Here is a 24,013-nt window from a genome sequence, read left to right on the forward strand (position 1 = left end):
GCCCTTTAGGTCCCTTTTTAAATCTTTCCCCTCTTGCCATAAACCTATGCCCTCTCGTTTGTTTTTCTTGTTTTTTATTCCAGCTCACTTCCTTTGCAAGAGTTACAACTGAACAGCAGGACTGTCCATTAGCAGAAAACTGACCTGACTGCATTTATAAACTCAACAGTCCTGTTCAGAGGGACTGCAAAGTACACCAAGTGAAAGTAATGTTGGAAATTCTTTGCTTGAGGGGCTTTGAGGTAATATAAAGGGAACACTATTTGTTCTCAAAACAGCCAGAGATTCAAATGCTTCCACCTTTTTGCCAAGTGAGCTGTTGAATCACAGAATCTAAGCAAGGAGTTTAGCAAATTCTCTAGATTCATTTATATTTAGCGTTGGGCTGGGAAAAAAAAACTGAAACAACCCCAGGCTAAAACTTGATTTTTGGCTCTGTCATGACAAATGGGACAGATTTTCTTTTGCAGTTACAGTCTACACAGACTGGCAAGAGTGTGGTAAGTCAGAACATTTTGTTGGAGTTGTATCTCCAGTGCTGGATAGCAGACTTCCAATGACACGTGACACTCAGAACTATTTGAACAATCCATAGCCGTAAATATTCTGATTGTATAAATCTTTATATGGAACACACTATGCTTGTATGTGTGTATTGGTTAATGTTAATGGTTAATGTGTGTAAATTTGCTTTCATTTACCATTGCTTTTCCCAATTCTTTTCTATAAGCTTCTAGAAGTAGAAGGTCTCCTGTGGAGCTGCTTATGAGAAGTCTTTGCTGTGGCTACTAATTGTCCATTTGAGCCTACAGCTAATAATAACCAAACCAAATTTGTAGTTTAAAATACCTGAGATCAAAGCGCACTGCTTGTAAACTTCAGGCTCAACAGTTGTGAAAATCTATATATTTTCATATAAAAGACTTTTACACATCTTCCAATTTGGTACGTGATAAATATGTGCTGGCCAGGAGACTGTTTAATGTACTGGAAAAACTTGCCAGAATATGCAAAACCTTTTTGATCAACTTTCCAAGACATTTAGGGAAATTGCAAAAGATGCTTCTGTCACCACTGTCAGGTTTCTTGTTTTGGCACAGATGCAGTATTGTTTTGCCATCTTAGAGAATTTACAAAGCGTTTAACAAGGTTCAATAAATAACAAAAGTTATCAAAACCTGGGCAAAACTTTGTGCAGAAACCACCAATATCACTGGATGTTTGTGCTACCTAACAAGATTGAATTCAAATTTCTCCAAGTTATTATTCTTAATCTTTATCTGTGCACCTACGATTTCAATAAGTGATTGCAATCACCTTTAGACATGAAAAATCAGATTTTGACCTGGTGGGTTGGATAGGTGGGAGTTGAGAGACTTGGCACCATGAGCTCAAGCCTCACCCACACAAACCCTGGTTTCTCGCTAAAAGGCCAAGATGCAGCAAATTACCACCTTTTGAGGACTTAATTTACAGATCCTGGCACTACACTGAGTCTCATGGGTAATTCTTTCCCTACAGTCAGGGTGTAGGGAATGATTGCTACCTAAGCTTTCCTGTGAGAATCCAAAGTTTTCCTTGGCTGGGGGAAATGCTACCAGTTCAAATAACAGACATCAGAACCTATCTGCATATGCACCAATCCAGTAGGAAAGTGGTGAGGCAATGGCATAGTGGTATTATCGCTAGACTGTTAATCCAGTGACCCAGGTAATGTTGTGAGGATCTGGATGTGAATCCCGCCATGGTAGATGCTGGATTTTGAATTCAATTAAATATCTGGAATTAAGCATCTAAAGATCCTGTATCCATTGTAGATTGTCAGGAAAACCCTATCTGGTTCACTAATGTCCCTTAGAGAAGGAAACTGCCATCCTTACCCAGTCTGGTCTACATGTGACTCCAGACCCACAATGTGGTTGACTCTTAACTGCTCTCTGGGCAATGAGAGATGGGCAATAAATACTGCCTAGCTAACGATGCCCTCATGAATGAGAAAAGAAAAATTAGAGTAATTTCTTCATCTAGGGTTGTTAAAATCTGGATCATATTAAGATTCCAAAGAATCTCAAGGCAGTTGGAGTGGATGAAGTTGCAGAGTTAATTTCTGTACTCAAAAAGGAAGGAGACAAAGCATGAAGCTACAGACTTTCTCTTGACCTCTGCCATAGAGAAGATGTTGAAAGTTATTATTAAAGATGTAACAGGGCATTTATGTTTCAAGGTAATCAGGCAACACCAGCATAGTATTGTGAAAGGAAAATAATGCATAACCATCTTAGTTTGGTTCTCCTTTATTCACAGCATTTTATTCAATGAATGTACCACACTTACATTTCCAAAATGCATTTCAAAGAGTGCCACATGTTAGGTTATTGTGTGAAAATAACTGTTCATGATGTAGTTGGTAACACCATGACATGGATAAACGATTTGCTAGTTAATAGGAAAGTGTAGGTACATGGGTTATTTTCTTGTGAACATGTATTGAATGATGTGTCACAGTATTACAATTTATATAAATAATTTGGATGAAGGGTTAAAAGGTGGTGTTGCTAAATTTGCTGTTGACACAAAATAAGTTGTAAAGTAAGTTTGTGAAGACTGAAGGAATCTATAAAATGATATAGATAGGACAAGTGAATCAGTAAAACAGTGGAAAATAGTATCGTTTGGGAAAATTTGAACCTGTCTATGTTGGCATGAGAATTTTTTTAAAAAGTTATCTAAATGGTGAGAAATTGCAGAGGGATCTGGGTGTCCTAATGCAGGGATTACAAAAGTTTGTATGCTGGTTCAGCAAGCAATTAGGAAAGCTAATTACAATCTCTATATTGTCATGGAAATTGAATGCAAAAATTGCACTTCAACCAAAAAGGCATTTGTGAGACCACATCTGGAATAGGTCTGTATCTGTATCTTGAAAGATGTAGTTTCGAGAAGGTTTATTAGTCTAATCCTGAGTGTTGGCAGCTTGTCTTGTTTGGGGAGGTTGGACAGGCTAGTCATATATCCACCAGACTTTAAAAAGCGTATGTAGTGAATTGATTGAAGCATACAAAATTCTGAGAAGTTTTGACAAGATGGATGTGGAAAGGATGTGCTCTGTTTTGAGAATCTAGAATGAGGAGTGGCTGCTTTAACAACAAAGTATTACCCATTTAAAACAGAAATGAGGCAATAAAAAGTATTGACAGGACCAAGTGTCCTTGGAATACCTCTTGAAAAGGTGTTGGAAGGAGAGCCCTTCAGTGTTTTTAAGGATAAGTAGTTTCTTGTTAAGCAACAGGATGATAGGTTATCATGGGTAGGCAGCACTGCAGGTAATTGTTTTGTTCACTCAAATGTGGATATCGCTGGCTGGGCCTGCATTTAGTGCCTGTCCCTAGTTGCCCTTGAGAAGTTGGTGGTGAGCTGCCGACTTGTACCGCTGCAACCCACTAAGCTGAAGGTTAAACCCCACTGATGTTGAGGAGTTAATTCCAGGATTTTGATACATGATAGTGAAGGAACAGCAATATATTTCTCAGTCAGAGTGGTGAGTGGCTTGGAGGGAAATTTGAAGGTGGTGGTGTTCCCATGTATCTGCTGCCTTTGTCCTTCCAGGTGGAAGTGGTCATAATTTTGGTAAGTGCTGTCTAAGAATCTTTGGTGAATTTCTATAGTGCATCTTGTTAGTATCAGAGAATTCCCTACAGTATGGAAGCAGGCCATTTGGCCCATTGAATTCGCACTGACCCTCTAAACAGCATCCCACCCAGAACCCCCCCACCCCCCTCCCCAATTCCTGTAACCCTGTATTTCCCATCACTAATCCACCTGGCCTGCACATCCCTGAAAACCATGGGTAATTTACCACTGACAATCCACCTAACCTACACATCTTCGGAATAGGAAAGGAAATAGAGCACCCGGAGGAAACCCACACAGACGCTGGCAAAATGTGTAAACTCCATACAGTCACCAGAGGCTGGAATAGAACCCAGGTCCCTGGTGCTGTGAGGCAGCACTGCTAACCACTAAGCCACCGTGCTGTCCACCTGGCAGTGTACACTGTTGCTACTGAGTGTCAGTGGTGGAGGGGTGGATGTTTGTGGATATGGTGTCATTCAACCTCCAACCATAACCCACTTCCTATGTGCCAGGTATGACTCGAACCACTGGAGAGGTTGTGCCCTGATAGCCACTAACTCCAGTTTTGCCCAGGTTCCTTGATGCCACACTGTCGAGTGCAATCTTAAGGTGAGAATGACAGCTCTTGACATTACCTGTCATCGTATCAGCCACTATCTTATTGAATGACAGAGCAGGCTCAAGGGGCTGAATGGCCTACTCCTCTTGCTCTGAATTTGCATGTTATAATGGGTAAAGGTAGATTGTGAGACTAAACTTACCAGCTCAAGCATGATTGAATGGCAGTCCTCCTGTGATATAGGGCTTATGCCTGAAATATCGATTCTCCTGCTCCTTGGATGCTGCCTGACTTTGTGCTTTTCCAGCACCCCACACTCTACTCTGATCTCCAGTCCTCACTTCCTCCTATACTATTATACCCATATAGTGGGTGTTGATGGATTTTGGTGTCTCAGCTGATTAAGCTGCTGCTTGGAGGACAGGGCTGAAATCACCACAAAGGTATTCAAATTGTAAAGCAACATCTTTTGCTTTGAAACATCGCCTTTGTTTCTATCTTGCTTCTTGTGCTGATGCCACTGCAATAGCCTTAGTCTGTTTTACCATTGGCAATATCCATATAATTTTTCAGTCTTGGCCTCACCTCAGCACATAATAATGTGCTATTCATGATTTTAGCACCGAGGAGCTTTAAAAATGTCAGTATGCCATTTTCTCCTCTTGCTGTGTCTTGTAACCACTTTTCCATTTTATGTACGTCAGTGACAGCCTTTATGTTGAGCTGACAACAGCTTCATAGTTTTTCAAAGAAGAGTAGCCTGTGAGGTAATGTTCCATTCCTTTCCTCAGCCCAAGTAAAAGTAGGTTACCTGCAGGAGAGGTGGAGAAACCTGTTCTAATGCATAGCACGTGTCATTACCTACCAGAGTATAGAATGAAAAGGCAAGGTGCTCAATAAACTTTTGAGCTTCATTTGAGTGTATAGAAAGTGTAAATTCAACTAGTAAAATTCTTTTTCAAGTACAATTTTAGAATAAAAATCTAGACTCAAAGGCTGTTAGTTCGAAGCTTGAGTCTTAAGTTAAACTAGACCACATCATGATTGTGGCAATTATCTGTCAAACACCCTTTCGTGCAGAAGGCGGTGGTTACTGTACTGTAAAGCTCAAGTGCCTCAAAGCTCAACAAGAAAGGTGTTCTAAAACCACAATCAAAGTGCAGACTGAGAACTGAAAAGAAATTGCTGGAGAAAGAGTTAACAGCTCCGATCGAGATCAGTCGTCAAGACAATCCATTCCTATGTTGCCACATGAAGATCTGATGTAACCAAACATCTCTTCCAAAAAAAACACTCAAATTAGCAAAATCAAAATTCCCTATTCAGAAGGGCTATTAAGAGGTCGAATGCAAGTAAATGAGCTGTTAAACAATATTCATTCCTCTTGTGCTCCCATAGAACTGTAACAGTACCACATGGTGACTAGTTCAAAATCATCTAGATTTCTAGATCTCAGTAGCTCCTGTATCCACTAAATATACTTGATCATTATCTTGACCGTTGTCTGGAAGAGGAGATCTGTCCTCTTTTAGCTGATTGCTATCTTCCAAGGCACCATAGGATGGCTGGTCGTGGTACTCCAGCTGGCTGTTTTCAGACCTGGGTTCATGTAGGACTCTTGGGAGATAAGCCTGTAATGATTCAAATTGATGTCAAAGATCAGAAGATTGTTGGAAGTCACAGTCATAGAGATATACAGCAGAGAAACAGACCCATTGGTCCAACTCATCCATGCCAATCAGAGATCCTAACCTAAACTAGTCCTAATTGCCAGCATTTCCCCCCCCCCCCCCCCAACCCTTCCTATTCATAAACCCATCCAGATGCCTTTTAAATGATGTAATTATACCAGCTTATTCCATAAACACATCACCCTCTGTGGGAAAATCACCCTCTAGTTCTGGACTCCCCCACCACTACTCAGCCTCTCCCTACAGCTCAAATCCTCCAACCCTGGCAATATCCTAGTAAATCTTTTCTGAACCCTTTGAAGTTTCACAACATCCTTCCAATAGGATGTTGTGAAACACAACAATATTCCAAAAGTGGCCTAACCAGTATCCTGTACTGACTGGCCATTCTCCATTTGGTATCCCAGACTGCAAATGATTGTGAGTTAAGTGTTCCTGAGACACTCTACAAACTAATCCAATTCTATCCTTGATGGGCAGTTCCAGAGGCAAAGCTTACCAGCATGAGTTACTACATTGAGTATTTTCTGTTACTATCCCTATCTGAGTTCTGGACAGTCTGAGCTTTACTGGTACCGTTCCAACTGAGATCAGCACAGCTGTAAGTGAGCCTTTAACTTTCTGAGCTGACTTCTCCAGTGAACAGAAGGAAAAAAGATGAATGTTATCACTACCGTTTTATTGAAGGCTGATGTGTTTTCAGCTTATTCCTCTGCTAAAGACACCTGTGCTTCCACTGGACAGCTTTATAAAGCTATTTCCAATTTCTGGTTGCTCCGTTAATCATCACCACCTGCAGGATAGTTTGTACTGAAAGGACAAGAGTTATAGCTGATATCCTTTCCTACATTAACTGTGCTTTCCAGCAAAGGAGAATGAGGGTTTCAATTACTAGGAGATCTCCACGTAATAATGTGTCTGAGCCTAACAAGTAGAGGCATTTGTGTTGGCAGGCCAATGAAATATGGGGAAATCTCAAGGCAATTGCAGGAAAGTCTGCACTTTCCAGCAAAACTCATTTTAAAGAGCAAGTGGAGGACAGAACATGAAAATGCCTGAACACTCAGATGTGAGAGATCCACCATGTGCTAAGTTATATTTGCAGGAGTGAACCCTTCATCAGTGCAATTAAATGGTCCACATTGGAACACTGACTTGTCCATTCCAGAAAATAGAACATTACAGTGCAGTACAGGCCCGCCAACCTGTGAAACCAATCTGAAGCCCATCTAACCTACGCTATTTGGGCCAATCAAATCTAAATCTATTCCATTCTGATCCAGTAGTTGGTGAGTCTACTACTGTTGCCCCTATTACTGAGTAAAGAAACCACCTCTGACGCGTCCTATATCTATCACCCCTAAATTTAAAGCTATGTCCCCTCGTGCGAGCCATCACCATCTGAGGAAAAAGGCTCTCACTGTCCAATCTCTCACCCTCTGATTATCTTGTTTCAAATAAATCACCTCTCGACCTTCTCTCTAATGAAAGTAGCCTCCAGTCCCTCAGCCTTTCCTCGTAAGGCCTTCCATCTATACCAGACAACATCCTAGTAAATCTCCTCTGAACCCTTTCCAAAGCTTCCACATCCCTTCTGGTGTACACAATACTCCATGTGGCCGCATTAGGTTTGTACAGCTACAGCATGAAAGTGGAGTTCTCTCCATTTAATTTTGAGTTCTAGCAACTGCATTTTTTTAATGTCATGTCTGTTGTGTTTGTGAAGGAGCAATTCACCCAGAGTCACTGCCTTGCCTTCTCTCTGCATTCAGACAAGTTTCCACTGAATGCCTTAATTGAACCTGCCTCCACCAACATCTCAGCTAACCCTACGACAGTCTACGTCCTAACCATGCATCGTGTGGAAACGCTTATCCTCCTGTCACCAGTGCTGTTTTTACCAATGATCTTAAATCTGTGCCCTGTGGTTCTCGATCCTTCTACCAACGGGGGAAAATGTTTCTCCCATACTATTGTGTAGAGTCGTGATTTTGAACCCTTCGATCAAATTGCCTCTTCACTTTAATCAAGGAGAGCAGTCCCAACTTCTCCAACTTATGCATGTATTTAGATCAATGGAAGAGGCCTGACAGATAAGGTGGATGAACTCTAGGAACTTGAGACTGGGACGTCACAGCTATTACAGAAACATGACTGAGGGAGGGACAGGACTGGCAGCTTAATATTTTTAGATGCTATTGAAAGGATAGAAAGGGAGGCAAGAGAGGAGAAGCAGTGGCATTTTTTGATCAGGGAAAACCTTACTTCTGTACCTGGGATATTCCTGGGAGACTGTCCTGTGAAGCTGTAAGGGTAGAACCCAGAAATGAAAGGATGATCACCTTGATGGGATTGTACTATTGGCCCCTCACTCAGTCAGCAGGATACTATGGGGCTCATTTTTTAGGGTGGTCTCCGTTATGTGCAAGAGTGATAAGGCTGTAATAGTAGGGGATTTTAACTTTCCAAACAAAGACTGGGATTGCCATAGTGTTAAGGGATGCGATGGGGAGGAATTTGTAAAATGTGTTCAAGAAAATTTTCTTAATATGTAGATGTACCTATTAGAGAGGGTGCAAAACTTCATCTTCTTTTAGGGCAAGTGACATCATGTCGTGTTGAGGTTGTACAGGATATTGGTGAGGCCTCTTCTGGATCACTGTGCAATTCTGCTCACCCTGCTATAGGAAAGTTATTAAATTGGAGAGTGTTCAGAAAAGATTTACCACGATGTTGCCAGGAACGGATGGTTTGATATATAAAAATACACTGGGACTTTTCCCTGGAGTGCAGAAGGTTGAGGGGTGACCTCAGAGGTTTATAAAATCATGAAGGGTGTAGACAAGCTGAATAGCAAAGTTCTCTTCCGGAGGGGAGGGGGCGGAAGAGGTTCAAAAACTACGGGGGACATATTTTTAAGGTGACAGGAGAAACCTTTAAAAGGGATCTGAGGGCAATCTATTCATACAGAGAGTGGTTCATATGTGGAATGAACTGCTAGAGGAAATGGTAGATGCTGGTACAGTTACGTTTAAATGACATTTGGACAGGTATAGGAAATGTTTAGAGGGATATGAGATAACTCAGGCAAATGGGAATGGTTTAGTTTGGGAAACTGTCAGCATAGACAATTTGTTTGTAGGGTCTGTTCCTGCGCTACACTGTGAATTAAGTTCCCCATCACCAGGACTGTTTACATGAAACAGCTCTCTCAAACTGTCCTGACACCTTCAATGATTTCAAATATTCTTTCGCACTCACACCCCCTACAGATCCATACACGCATGCAGACCCTCTCTCATACATAAGCTCTCTTCCATGCTCACACCTACACGCCCACACACACACACACACACACACACACACACCCCCTCTCGCAGACCTATACCCCTTCACACTTACACCCCCACACACAAGTTTGTGAAGTGAATTTGTAGAATATTTTATCTTGCTCAAAAATAGCATGAATCCATGTAAGATTCTGTGAATCCCTTTTCTAGAAATAGAATCAGTCTGAACATTGTGGTACAGAGAGCCTCACACAGGGCACCTTCAGTGCATTATCTGAGACGACATGGCACCTGTTGTTAAAGTTCACTTGAGAATGTAATTTTTTAAAAAAAAAGTTCTGGGATTTACATACGAAACATGATAATTCTAAAAGATCAGACTTAACAAATAATATGGGTTTTTTCGATATATAATTTCAGTTGCATCATACTATAAACATTTGCTATAAATTCTCTGTCTTCTGACCTTATACTTCACACCCACCTGATGAAGAAGCAGCACTCCAAAAGCTAATGCTTCTACATAGACCAGCAGATTTATAACCAGGTGTGTGTGATTTTGAACTTTATTCATATAGCTCGAGTTCCCAGGACTCCTGCATCACATCGAGTTGTGGTTTTTACTTTATCTTGTCTCTGCATATTCCTTCAAAAGGGGTCACTTCATTCTTCTCTACATTAAATATTGTCCATACATTCCAATAGCCTACTTCCTTGTGAAGTTCTCTAACATCCTCCTATTACAGTTTGCAAGTTTTAAATCATCCACAAATTTTGAAGTTGTGCACTGTACTGAGGTCAATAGAATGTATATTTTGTAAGCACAGGACTCCAGTGGGGAAGCTCGCCTATAAATCTTTGGAGGGCCAGTGTGGACTTGATGAGCTGAATGGCCTGCTTTCCCACTGTATAGATTCTATGAATTTCCTGCATTTGCCCCATAATCCCCCTAAACCTTTCATAACCATGGCTATGCCTAAATATCCTGTGTAGACAATGCCTGTTTCATGACTTACATAAATAGTCCTTTGACTGTTGGAAGATATAGCTATTCCTGTTTGTCTGTTAAAACCCACCATTGTGTTACTTACCTCCGATCGCCAGGCAGGGGCTGCAGTTTCTGCTTCTGTTTTCTCAGTTGCCAATTTCTTACCCTGGGGTAGCAAAACATGGTCACACTCCAATCAGTCATACTTCTCCAGCAACAGCTCTCCCATCAGTGCCGCGTTCTACTTGCAGTTATGGTCTTGTTAAACAAGTGTGACTACTTGCTGCCTGAGCCAAGCCAACACTCAAATTAGCAAGTGCCTACTCTGTCCACAGCTTATTGTCCCTCTTCCATCTTCCTATCCTAAAGTACACCACACTTGCCTCTTATGGCTGTAAGGATCCTGCAGAGAGACTGATTGGACTCATTATGATACCTCCATCCTGGCATCTTATTCCTAGAGATGGGCAGCAAATGCCCAATCCTAATTGCCCTTGAACTGAGTGACCACTTGAGAGGGCAGTTGGGAGTCAACCTCATTGTTGCAGTTGGGTCATATGTAGGCCAGACCAGGTAAGGTCAGCAGATTTCCTCCCCTAAAGGGCTTTAGTAAACTAGATAGGTTTTTACAACAATTGTGGTTAAATAGACAGTGTTTACTTTGAGATTATTTTGGTTGTCAAATTCAAATATCACTATCTGCCATGGTGAGATTTGAACCCACATTGCCACAACATTAGCCTGGGTTTTTTTTTATTACTAGACCAATGGCACAGTGGTCTAGTAATAAAAAAAAAAACCCAGGCTAATGAATACTCTTAAGGCATGCTATAAATCCCTCTCCACTCCCCTCATGCTGTTAGGGTTTTGCAGTCTGCATTACACAAAGCAGGAGCACAGACCAGTGACCGGTCTCATTTCCTCACCCTCCCCTGTTTAAATGCATTTGGTCAATTCTGGTATTCACCCTCTGTTCATTCCAGCAAGGATAATCACACTCTCTGGAGATTTGAATTTTACCGTCGCTTGTGACCCTGGCAACCAGACAGGGATTTCCAGGAAATCAGTCCACCTCCTGACCCTAGCCTGAGCCACTGACAGGAGCAACTTTCATCAGAGTCCAGTCTAGCTATTGCCAGAATCTGATACACAGTCCAACATTGTGGGAATGTCCCGGCAGCCCTTCAAATCCCTCCCTCTCCTATGCTGCCCGAACAATATATTGTGAATCAGTGTAAGGTGCAAACTCACCATCATGTTGACAGTGAAGTACTTGAAGTAGCCAAAGCAACTGGAAATAATGCAGACAGCAATGGTGGTCAGCACCACAGTCAGGGTGAAGATCGATGTTGCTGCAGATAATCCTACACAACAGGGAGACAGGAGATGCACAATAACTGGGGAGGATCATAACTAATGAGAAAGTAGAGTGAAGAGAGTTCCGTTTACGTTCAGCTAACCATCTTCTGCTTCATCAACGTAAGGTCAGAAGTGGGGATATTCACTGATGATTGTTCAATGTTCAGCACCATTTGCAATTCCTCAGATACTGAAACAATGCATTTCCAAATGTAATAAGACCTGGACAATATCCAGTGCAAGTTACGTCCACGCTGTACAAGAACCAGGCAGAGGCCATCTAATGGTCATCCTTTGATGTTCAATGGCGTCACCATCGCTATTAACATCCTGTGGTTCACCATTGACCAGAAACTGAATTGGACTAGCCATATAAATAGTGAAAACTAAAGCAGGACAGAGGCTAGGAATACTGCAGCAAGCAACTCATTTCCTGACTCCTCAAAGCATTTCCACCATCATCGAGGAGTGGGATGAGATTACCAGATGAATGGTTAATGGAAGCAAACGGACTTACCTCCTCGCAGTACAGAGAAGAACAGCAGCCAGAACAAGCAGATGATGGGGGCTGCCAGAGTTTGATTGACAGCAGCAGCATGGATCCTCCGGTTGAGTTTGGCAGGTAGGTAGGCATAGTACAAGTTGTACCTGTCCACAAAGTGCTTCAGTAGGATGTAGATCAAACCTGTGGTTCAAAAGGAAAAACCAATGACAAAAGGCACAAGATGCTGAGTGGGACAGACTTCAGCCACAGCCTGCTGAGCCACAGGTTGGAACTCATTTGGGAACGTAATGTGTTGCTCTGGCTCCTTGCTCCTTCCAGCTTGGGCTGTGCGAGTCAGCATCCCAGCTCTCCACCCATTCAACAATATGCTGAGAACAGCAACCAGCAGCCTCCTAACCACCTGCATTCGTCTAGTGGGCTGTCTGAATGCTACCTACCCTGTTCTGAGTCAGTGAAGGTTAACTATAGCTGTCCAGCTAAGATTAAGGTTTGATCTGGGATCTTTCTAGTTTGTACAGGTGAGCACCACAATGCGTTTTGCATTAACTGTGTAGTTTTTAGGCAGAAGCCTGACTTCCATAAGATGATGAACTTTCGTGAAAGGCAGTCGAGGTGAGTGACTGAGTGCGAAACCTGGCCGCACCGGGAACTTTCCAAATAAAAACCAGAAGAACTATGGATGCTATAAATCAGAAACCGAGAACAGAAATCACTGTTAAAGCTCAGCAGATCAGGCAGCATCTGTGGAGAGAAATCAGAGTTAACTTTTCAGGTCCACTGACCCGTCCTCAGTTTTTTACAAAAACAGGAAACTTTCTGCCTCGGCGATGAAAGGTTGTGGGTTTAAGCACCCCACGCCACAGGTGTGACCACATAATCTGTGGCAACACTACACTGCAGTACCAAGGGAGTGCTGCACTAGCAGAGCTGCTGTCCTTCAAAAGAAATGTTACACAGAATTCCTGCCTGTCTACAGGTGACCGTAAAAGGTCTTGTGGCACTATTTCAGAGAGGAACAGGAGAGTTTTGTCCACGGTCCTGAATGACATTTTATCTCCCTCCCAACTTTAATGGAATCGAATACCCAGTCATACTATCTCTGTGACTGGGAGCAGGCGGTCTTGTAAATTGATTGCTGTGTCTCCCTGTATTACAGTGGGGGGCCTGCACTTCAAAAATTACTTCAGTTGCTGTGACAGGCTTTCAGAGATTGTAAAAGACAGAGAAATGCACGTTTTCTTGTTGCTTTCCTTCGGTCAAAAGCCAACCGCGGTAGCCGACTGTTCTGTGAAACGGATTCACCAAGGCAGCAAGTCCTTACCAAAGGGAACGATCGTGGGACAGGTGATGCTGTAAGCTACCACCACCGTGAAGACACACAGCATCCAAGCGTAATTCACTCCAAACTCAAACTCATATGCTTGATTCTGGAAGACAATGAAATGTACATCAATAATGTTTGTAAAGAGCCACTGTCTAAAGCAGTTGGTTAGGTTGAAGGTAAGAGCAGAGCAACAGGCCATTCAGCCCAACTGGTCTACACCACCACTTCCTTTTGAAGTAGAACACAGCACAGACACCACATGTAAAACTTCTTTGGAAATCTCAGTGCACTGCGGCATGGATTTCACCACACTCAGCCCTACAACTAGTTCAGCATACGTTGGCAACTTCAATCGAGGATCCAGAGTAACTGGCAGAGAATGCATATCTGGGGGTCAGCGAGGGGCCAAATAAAAGGAGTAAACAAAAAAGGTCCACATTCACATCCGTTTGTTCCAGTGAAGGCTTGGTTTTGTTGGCAGGAATACAAACTGAAGCACACTCAGCAAGATTTGAAAAATGTGATGCTGGAAAAACACAGCAGGCCAGGTAGCATCCGAGGAGCAGGCGAATCAACGTTTTGGGCATAAGCCCTTCTTCAGGAATGAGGCTGGTGTGCCAAGCGGGCTGAGATAAAAGGTGGGGGGGGGAGAGAGAGAGGGTATTTGGGGGAGGGGTGCTGGGAATACAATAGGTGGAAGGAGGTGAGGGTGATAGGCCAGAGAGGGGGTGGGAGCGGAGAGGTTGGGAAGAAGATTGCAGGTCAAGAGGGCGGTGCTGAGTCCGAAGGTTGGGACTGAGATAAGGTGGGGGGAGGGGAAATGAGGAAGCTGGAGAAATCTACATTCATCCTGTGTGATTGGAGGGTTCCTAGGTGGAAGATGAGGCACTCTTCCTCCAGGCGTTGTGTGGTCCGGGTCTGGTGATGGAGGAGGCCAAGGACGTGCATGTCCTTGGCGGAGTGGGAGGGGGAGTTAAAGTGTTCAGCCACGGGCCGGTTGGGTTGGTTGGTCCGGGTGTCCCAGAGATGTTCCCTGAAACGTTCCGCAAGTAGGCGGCCTGTCTCCCCAATGTAGAGGAGACCACATTGTGTGCAGTAAATGTGTGTGGAGGTGTAGGTGAATTTGCGACTGATATGGAAGAATCCATTGGGGCCTTGGAGGGAGGTGTGGGCGCAAGTTTTGCATTTCTTGCAGTTGCAGGGGAAGGTGCCGGGAGTGGAGGTTGGGTTGGTGGGGGGTGTGGACCTGACGAGGGAGTCGCGGAGGCAGTGGTCTCTCTGGAACGCTGATAGGGGTGGGGAGGGGAATATATCCTTGGTGGTGGGGTCTGTTTGGAGGTGGCAGAAATGACGGAGTATGATAAGATGTATCCGGAGGTTGGTGGGGTGGAAGGTGAGGACCAGTGGGGTTCAGTCCTGGTGGCGATTGGAGGGGCGGGACTCAAGGGCAGAGGAGGGGGAAGTGGAGGAGATGAGGTGGAGAACATCGTCGACCACGTCTGGGGGAAAATTGCGGTCTTTGAAGAAGGAGGCCATCTGGGTTGTTCGGTATTGGAATTGGTCCTCCTGGGAGCAGATGCGGTGGAGGCGAAGGAATTGGGAATATGGGATGGCGTTTTTACAGGGGGCAGGGTGGGAGGAGGTGTAATCTAGGTAGCTGTGGGAGTCGGTCAGTTTGTAGTAAATGTCTGTGTTGAGTCGGTTGCCCGACATAAAAATGGAGAGGTCTAGGAAGGGGAGGGAGGAGTCTGAGACAGTCCAGGTAAATTTGAGGTCTGGGTGGAAGGTGTTAGTAAAGTGGATGAACTGTTCAACCTCCTCGTGGGAGCACGAGGTAGCGCCAATACAATCATTGATGTAGCGGAGGAAAAGGTGGGGGGTTGGTGCCAGTGTAGCTGCAGAAGATGGACTGTTCCACATATCCAATGAAGAGGTAGGCATAGCTGGAGCCCATGTGGGTGCCCACTCAGCAAGATTGATGGGTACAGGATGAGGGATGCTGCAAAAACACAGCACCTCTGAATAAGACTCAATGCAGGGAGCATGGCAATACTGGGAGCAATGCCCAATACAACTTCCACCAAGGCAACCAAAACTAGATTAAATCATTTATCTCATCGCTGTCTGTCTTGAAGCTTGCTCTGCAGTAACTGGTTGCTGCACTCACCTGCATAAGTCAATGCACATCAAAGTAATTCATTATACAAAAGGATATATTCTCCAGGACTGGAAATAAAATTTTTTGCCCACAATGTTGCCCACAAATGTTCAATCACGGCATGGAGCTTTGAGATTTTGGCGATGATGACACTGCAATAGCAACTGATGGTTTTCAGACTGAGTGACGTTGCACTGTGCAGCCATGGGTTTAGCTGTAGGTTTGAACAAATGAGGACATGTGTTTGGGAAACAGCATTTGAAAGGAGTGAGGCCAAATGAGAGGGAATGCCAGAGAAAGCAAATGACAAATTCTGAAAGCTTTGACAATGTTAGAAGTTGTCTCAAGCCAGGTACAGAGGCTGAAGAGTCCAAAGAATTAGATGCCCAGGACCCATCCTGTTTGGTGGAATAGAAGTGGAGCAGGGTTCAAGGCTCAGGGACAGGAGCCTGAATGGTTTCCTTTTGCTCCACATAAAACCTGCTGGAGTGAAGCTAGGACCCTGGCGGATCCGCAGAGAGGACCAGGACCCACCTGCTTGACTACTTTCCTCTCTGCTGCAGATCTGGCCACCAGCATCCGCAGGGAATACAGCAGCAGGCTGGGGAGGCGTAATAGAGCCATGGAGTTCCCCACAAAGGCTGATGCGATAACGTAGTTCACAAAGAAGGCACCTTGGTCAGGAAGGAACACACACCTGCACACAAAAACAAAATGGCAGCATCTAGCAGGGAGCTACAGTCAAACAGTCAATGAGACAGACTTTAAATAGGTCAATCAGTTCAAGACTGGGCATCTGTGAGGTGCTGTGGGCCATCAACAGCAGGAGAACTGTACTCCAGCACAACCTGCAGCCTCATGGCCTGGCATATCCCCCACTCAGCCATGACCATCAAGCCAGGGGATCAACCCTGGCTCATTGGAGAGTGTGGGAGAGCATGCCAGGAGCAGCACCAGACATACCTGAAGACGAGCTGTCAACCTGGTGAAGCCACCAAACAGCATAAACAGCAAGTGATAGATAGAGCTAAAGGATCCTGCAAGTAATGATCAGATCTACATTCTGCAGTCCTGCCACATCCAGCTGTGACTGGTGGTGGACAATTAAACATCTCATTGGAGGAGGAGGCTCCACAAATATCCCCATCCTCAATGATGGGAGATCCCAGCACATCAGAGCAAAAGATAAGGCTGATGCATTTGTAGCAATCTTCAGCCAGAATTGCTGAGTGGATGATCCATCTCAGCCTCCTCTAGTGCTTCAAAGCATCACAGATACCAGGCTCCAGCCAATTCGATTCACTCCACACATGATATCAAGAAGTGGTTGGAGACACTGGATGCTGCAAAGGTTATGGACCCTGATAAACATTCCGGCAATAGTACTGAAGACTTATGTTCCAGAACTTGCCGCTCCCCGAGCCAAGCTGTTCCAGTCCAGTTACAACACTGGCATCTACCTGACAATGAGGAAAATTGCCCAGGTATGTCCTTTACATGAAAAGCAGGACACATCTAACCCAATCAATTACCATCCCATCAGTCTACTCTTGATCATCAGTAAAGTGATGGAAGGTGTGTCATTAACAGTGCTATCAAGCAGCACCTGCTCAGCAATAACAATAAATAGTGATCCTCCACACCACACAGCTGGTACTCAGCCCATAACTATACTCCTGATGAAGGGCTTTTGCCCGAAACATCGATTTTCCTGCTCCTCGGATGCTGCCTGACCTGCTGTGCTTTTCCAGCACCACTCTGATCTAAACTCTGGTTTCCAGCATCTGCAGTCCTCACTTTCCCCATACTCCTTATACACTCACAACTGTGTAGCTAAATTTAGCTCTAACTCCATTTATAAATCTGCTGCTAACACCACCGTAGTGGTGGTGTCAAGCAACGATGAGACAGAGTACAGGAAAGAGCTTGTTTCGTGACATCGTGTAAAGAATAACAATCTTTCCCTCAATGTTAGCAAAGTAGCCACCATCTTGATGCCAAGGGCTGTCACTCTCACCTCACCTCTGGAATTCAGCTCCTTTGTCCAAGTTTGAACCAAAGCTGGAATGAGGTGGAGCCCAAACTGGGCATCACTTAAGCAGTGATCTAATCTAGTGCCAACCTCCAGCCATCCCCCACCCCCCCATCGCCCCCCAATGTCCCTGCACACTATGACTTATCCAGCCCCTTCATTTATTAACATCACATCACAGCGATCCCTTACATATCCATCCATAAAGCCCTGCGAGTACACCTTCCTGCCCCGTTCACCTATTCTTCAAACTCACAAACCCACTTAAACCCAACCCAACGCCCAAATCTTCATATATTTATTATCCATCCATCCTATAGACAGAGTGTCCATAAACAGACACCCATCAGCCTGTGTGTCACCTATCCCATATATTTATAAGATACAACTCTATCCCTTATAGATTTACACCCATAAACGCTTTTCGTAAACGTGTAATACACAAATATTCATTGCTGGCATATGCTGATGCATCACTTACAGATACATCTCTGCCATAAATTCATCCCTTTCAAAGTGATAACATATTCCTACACATCGAAGACAGACAGGATACTTACTCAAATCTAATTCTGGCTCGCTCCAGGAAACTCTTGTCAAATAGCCATCGAAAGAAGACATCGAGACTGTAACACAGAGGGGGCACAGAGAGTCAAACCATTCAGACACTGTTTTGATGAGCCATGATACAGGAGGTTCTAAAGGCTTCAGAACAAGAGGACTTCAATTTGTTATAGACTATAAATATGAGATTTAACAAACTTTCTGGAAGTTTATCAAATCAAAATGATTTATGGTTAAACCATATCCCCAAAAAATTCACAGAGACACAATAATACAAGCGAAAGTCCAGCCTTTTAAGGAATTTCAATGTTTGTTCTTTGGAAATCTATTAAACGTAATCCTGGTCTGCACAATCTATCCTCACAGAAATGTCAGCTCATTCCAAGTGTTAATCTAGTAACCATCATTCCATCTAAACTACACTCACACAAACAGTGTTCTTTTATAGGGATTTGCTATCAATCTTAAAATGTTAAAGTCACTATATTCCTACCAGATAATAGGACTGCTCTGTCATTTGAGAGAGGTAACTGGTGGTGAATTTAACCTGAGACTATGCATGTGGCAGTGTGTGACACTGAGTGTGGACCTCATGATACATTATACTTGGTCTCTTCATCTAAACCATTGATACAGTTTATAAATGACTGATACCCTCAATACCCCTGTGCCACTCTCAATATAAACCTCAATATCAAGAGTTCAAATTATATGAAAACTGTTTGTGCTGCATCTAATTGAATAATTTTGAACATTCAGATGTTCTACATCTATTGGTTCCCCTTTATCTACCTAGCTATTTGCAGCCTCAAACAACATTTCTGACCCCGTACTGACTCTGTGCCACCACAAGGTGTCTGTCTGAATGCCCCAACCCTAATAATTGATTTGAGCATTTCCCTGCTCCACACATCAGACTAACTGGCCAATAGTTCCCTCTTCCTCCTTTCCTAAATAATCATTTTTTTTCTACCTTCCCATCCACAAAGACCATTCTGGAACAAGGAGAGACTTAGACAAATACCATCAGTCCATCGGCCACATCTCTAGGCCACAGCTCTTCAAACCCCTGAGATATCAGCCACCACATCCCAAACATCTGTTGGTTTTTGGTCTCATTTATTTTGAAATGTCCAATTTTTTCATGAATACTAAATATCCATAAGTTCTCCATTTACATTTGACCCTCGATTGCCCCATTACTTCTGTAATGTTTCATTATGCCTTCCACCATGAAGACAGATGCACATTTATTTAATGACTGTACCATTTCCTGTTTTCCATTGTAATTCTCTTCACAATTCTCTTTGTTTGCTCTTTTTTTTAAAACCCAAGCTTTTACAATCTCTTCCGATGTATTTTTAAAAATTTGTTTATATATTCCTCAGCACTTTATCATAAGATCCAGGAGCAGGAGTAGACCATTCAGCCCCTCAAGCCTGCTCCACCATTCAATATGATCATGGCAGCTTCATCTCCATGTTCCTGCCCACTCCCCATAACCCTTTAACCCGTTGCAAATTAAAAAATTTGTATCTCCTCCTGAAATTTACTCAATGGCCCAGTATCCACCACACTCTGGGGCGAATGAATTCTACAAATTCATGACCATTTGAGAGAAATGATTTCTCCTCATCTCTGCTCCAAACCTGCCACCGTTTATCCTAAAACTATGATCACTCGTTCCAGATTGTTTCACATGAGGAAACATCTTCTCTATCTCCACTTTATCAATCCCCTTTAGCCTCTCAATTAGATCTTCTCTCATTTTTCTCCACAATACAGGCCTAAACTCCCCAATGTCTCCTCATAAGACAAACTCCTCACATCTGGAATCACTTTCGTGAACCTGCTCTGAGCTACCTCCAAATGTAACTACATCCCTCCTCAAGCAAGGACACCAAAACCTCTATGCAGCACTCCAGCTGTGGTCTCCCTAATACCTTGTACAGTTTCAGCAACATTTCCCTCATTTTATACCCTATTCCTTTACCAATTAATGCCGAACTTCCATTTGCCTACATCTACTCCAATCTTCAAAACCCCAACACATTTCATAAAATAAACTACCATATTACTTTGTGGATGGACTGGGGACATAGGATTAGAGTCTCTGAATGTGAGCTTCGTTTTCTTTGAAAAGTTAACAGTGCAAAATGAGCATAAATCTGTGGTAAAACCATATTTGATTGCATATGTCCTTTTAAGAGTGAAAGCACTCTCTCCTTTACCAGTATTCTCTCTAAACTACAAGCTTTTGTGGTTGAACAGCGATCCAGAACTGGCCTGTGCATACTTAACATTGATGAATAGCTGTGTGCCTAAAAACCAAAAACACAGATAGGATGCTTGTCCTTACCTGGTCACTTTCTACCTGCAACTACCGTCCCACAACTACTCCTTCCCGCCCTCTGGTGGCCAGTGAGCTGTATCGATTCACTCAGGATGGATAGCAAACACCAGACTTACAGCACTGCACATACCCCAAAAGATAATGCTTTAACAATGAGTTGCCTTTGGTTCAGAGTGAATAAATGTCTTACCTAGTGAGACCCAGAGAAGGCAGTATGAGTACCATGATAATGAGGAAGCTGTAGAGTTTGTGCATTGTGACACGGTTTTCTGAAGACCTGTGGAAAACAAGGATTTTGAAACTGAAGTGAAAAGCTGCTTATTCCTGGGCCAGGCCCTCTGCCTTGCCAGGGAGCGGTGAATACTCACAGCCTCGGAAAACAGACTGGAGCACGTTTCTTTCCCAAACGTTTTAAAACCGGCGGTTCAGCGAGCTCCCTGTGCTCTTGTTAGGTTGAAATGAAGTCACATGGTGTCATATGTACATTGAAACTAGGAGCAGGAGCAGGCCATTCAGTCCTTTGACCCCATTTCACTGTCTAATAGGATCGTGGCTGTTCTGATTATAACTTCAAATCTGCCTTCCTGCCTCCCCTCAGCAACCCTTCAACCAATCGCTTAGCAAAAAGTGACCTCGGACTTAAACATACGTTGCTTTCGCCAGGAGTTCCAAAGAGCCTCTCCCCCTCAGAGAGAAGAAATTCACCTCATCTCCAATCCGAACACGTGGGGGGATCCCCCGGATTTTTACATGGTAACCATTCATTCTAAACAATAAGGGCAAACGTTTTCTCCACATCGACCCTGCCGTGACCCCTCAGGATTTTTGTGTTTCAATCAAGTCAGCTCTTGTTGTTCCAATCTCCAGCAGGTGCGAGCTCAGCCTATCCAACCTTTCCCTACAGCGCAACCTGTCCCCTCCCCCCAGCCTGCGTTTCAGGTACTCATCTGGTAAACCCTCTCTGATCTGCTTCCAGTAAATACACACCCTTTTTCACTGTGCACAGTACTCCAGATATGGTCTGATCAATGTCTTGTAAAACTGAGGCATAACCTCCCTACTTTTGATTTTTATTTCCCTAACAATAAATGGAAACATTACTATTTCTATTAGCTTTCCTAATTACTGATTTAAACATGCTAACCTTCTGTGATTCATGTCCTCAGACACCAATAGAATCCCTACACTGTGGAAGCAAGCCATTCAGCCCATTGAGTCCACACTGACCCTCCAAAGTATCCCACTAAGACCCACCCTCCCCTGACCCCCATGCCTGTAACCCTGCATTTCACCATGGCTAACCCACACATCCTTAAACACTATGGGCAATTTCCCATGGCCAATCCACTTGACTTGCACATCTTTGGATTGCGTGAGGAGACCAGAGCACCCAGAGGAAACCCAGCCGACGCAGGGAGAACATGCAAACTCTGCACAGACAATCACCCGAGGCTGGAATCGAACCCAGGTCCCTGGTGCTGTGAGGCAGCAGAACTAACCACTTAGCCACCGCACTGCCCTAATATCTCTCTGTCAAGGGGAGTTTTATGAAATCTAGTACTAATTGGATAAAGTCCTGTTCAAATAGCATTGTTTTCCCTTCGTTGGTGAGGTCTTGTCTGTAATATGATTCCTGACTGCCCCATGTTAAGTCTCTACTTGTTTATTAATGAACTGAAGGGGGTTGCAGGTAGAGCAATAATCACATTGACAGATGAAAAATTGGGTTGTCCAATCAAACTCAGGAGCCCAATCAATAAAATCAATAAAGAGCACTGAGATTATAAGAACAAATATAAGTCATGTTGCAATTCAATGGATGATCTATATCTCAACTTCAAAATCCGGCCTTGGTGTATAGCCCTTTATAACCAGACCACTCAAGACTAATTCAGAAGTCCCTCTTCCTTCCAGTGCTGTGAGGGGACTGTGTGGCTGGCTACAATCCATTAACTTCAGATTGTAAATCATTAATTGAATTACCATGTACTGTGACTCAGTAGGAAAGGGTGGGAGTGCAGCTCAGATTCTGGTGAATCTGCATTTCACTCCTTCCAAAACCAACAATAAATCCTAAGATGCAGCGTGCCTAGTATTGAAAACAGCCCTCAGAGTGTGGTCAAATCAAGACTTTGTGTATCTGTAGGAAAAAACTTCACCCCCTCTATCTTCTGGTTTTTTAAAAAAAAACTCTTTCAAGGTATGTGGGTATCGCTGGCTGGGGCCCATCCCTAATTGCCCTGGAGGGTGCTGATGAGCTGCCTGTCTTTGGGATGTGGGGGCACCCACACAGCGCTGCCAGAATGGGCTGACTCTGAACTAGTCTCGAGTCGTCTAGTTGTAATGGTCAACATTATGCTCGCTTTTGCCAAGCCACAAGTGGACTGTTTAAGGGAGATTTCCACAAGTGCCTGGGGTCTCGCCAAGGGTTCTACGACAGCAGTGCCAGCCTTACAGGTGGATGGCTGGAGAGAAGTGGGTGTAGAGTGCACCCCCCACATCTCCCAGCCTCACCCAGGGACGGGGGGTGGGGGGGGGGGTGCAAAGGTGTAGCACAAAAACCGCCAGCTCTGTAAGAGAAAAACCTGCATTTCCAAACATTGTTCAAACGCTCATTACAGGCAGCACTCCTATATTATACAACACTACCGCATTATTAATCCATCGGTTTGAGGTTGATTCTTCAACCTAACAGCTCGAAGTGAGTGAAGGCTGCCTTTCTCAGCTAAAGGACTGAGATTGATGGTGGGAAACCTCACAGGCCAGTGAGAATCCATTCCTTTCCTGGCCTCACTGATTTTCTGAATGACAACTGCAAAGACGTAGCATAAGGGCGATGACATTGGGGACAGTAACCGGTTCATCTTTACAGAGTGGAATTTTGGAGAAATGCTTTGAATCTGATTAGTTACACATCTGTGTCTCCCTGGTTAGCCTGGAGTCACAGGAACCCATCAAATAAGGAGCACATCTGTACCTGATAGTGTCCAGACTACACTGTAGACTTATGATATGACAAGAAGAGTGGACGGGCATGCAGAATTAGTAATTTTCTCCAGTTAGTAAGGACAAATCAGAGCAGGACTCAATATAGGAGAATCGACATTTCAGGCAAAAGCCCTTCATCAGTCATTCCTGATGAAGGGCTTTTGCCCAAAACCTCGATTCACCCGCTCCTCGGATGCTGTCGGACCTGCTGTGCTTTTCCAGCACCACACTCTTGACTCTAATCTCCAGCATCTGCAGTCCTCACTTTTGCCTTATACACTTAATAGTAAGGTCCTGGGGAGTGTTGCTGAGAGACCTTTGAGTGAAGGTTCAAACCTCCTTGAAAGTGGAGTCGCAGGTAGATAGGATAGTGAAGAAGGTGTTTGGTATGTTATGCTTTATTGGTCAGAGTATTGAGTACAGGAGTTGGGAGGTCATGTTGCGGCTGTACAGGACATCGGTTAGGCCACTGTTGGAATATTGCGTGCAATTCTGGTCTCCTTCCTATCGGAAAGATGTTGCAAAACTTGCAAGGGTTCAGAAAGAATTTGTAAGGATGGTGCCAGGGT

The 24,013-nt window shown here is 43.9% G+C and overlaps 1 protein-coding gene across 2 annotated transcripts in view; it reads right to left on the reverse strand.

Annotated features, from left to right (window-relative positions):
• Positions 1-5,551: 5,551 nt before the first annotated feature.
• Positions 5,552-24,013, reverse strand: part of LOC122548519 (mechanosensitive cation channel TMEM63B-like) — a 68,625-nt gene continuing 50,163 nt past the window's right edge. For both annotated transcript variants that reach the window (XM_087984157.1, XM_087984164.1), the window contains exons 16-23: positions 20,647-20,733; positions 18,100-18,165; positions 16,042-16,204; positions 13,347-13,452; positions 12,038-12,205; positions 11,413-11,525; positions 10,265-10,327; positions 5,552-5,823 (exon numbers count right to left, since the gene is read on the reverse strand). In XM_087984157.1, coding sequence (XP_087840283.1) covers positions 5,638-5,823; positions 10,265-10,327; positions 11,413-11,525; positions 12,038-12,205; positions 13,347-13,452; positions 16,042-16,204; positions 18,100-18,165; positions 20,647-20,733 — 952 coding nt within the window. In that variant the 3' untranslated portion in view covers positions 5,552-5,637. The remainder of the gene's footprint in view (positions 5,824-10,264; positions 10,328-11,412; positions 11,526-12,037; positions 12,206-13,346; positions 13,453-16,041; positions 16,205-18,099; positions 18,166-20,646; positions 20,734-24,013) is intronic.

The sequence above is a fragment of the Chiloscyllium plagiosum genome, unplaced genomic scaffold (genome assembly GCF_037043375.1).
Source record: "Chiloscyllium plagiosum isolate Xiang-an unplaced genomic scaffold, Cpla_swu_hap1 HiC_scaffold_3, whole genome shotgun sequence".
Taxonomy (NCBI): domain Eukaryota; kingdom Metazoa; phylum Chordata; class Chondrichthyes; order Orectolobiformes; family Hemiscylliidae; genus Chiloscyllium; species Chiloscyllium plagiosum.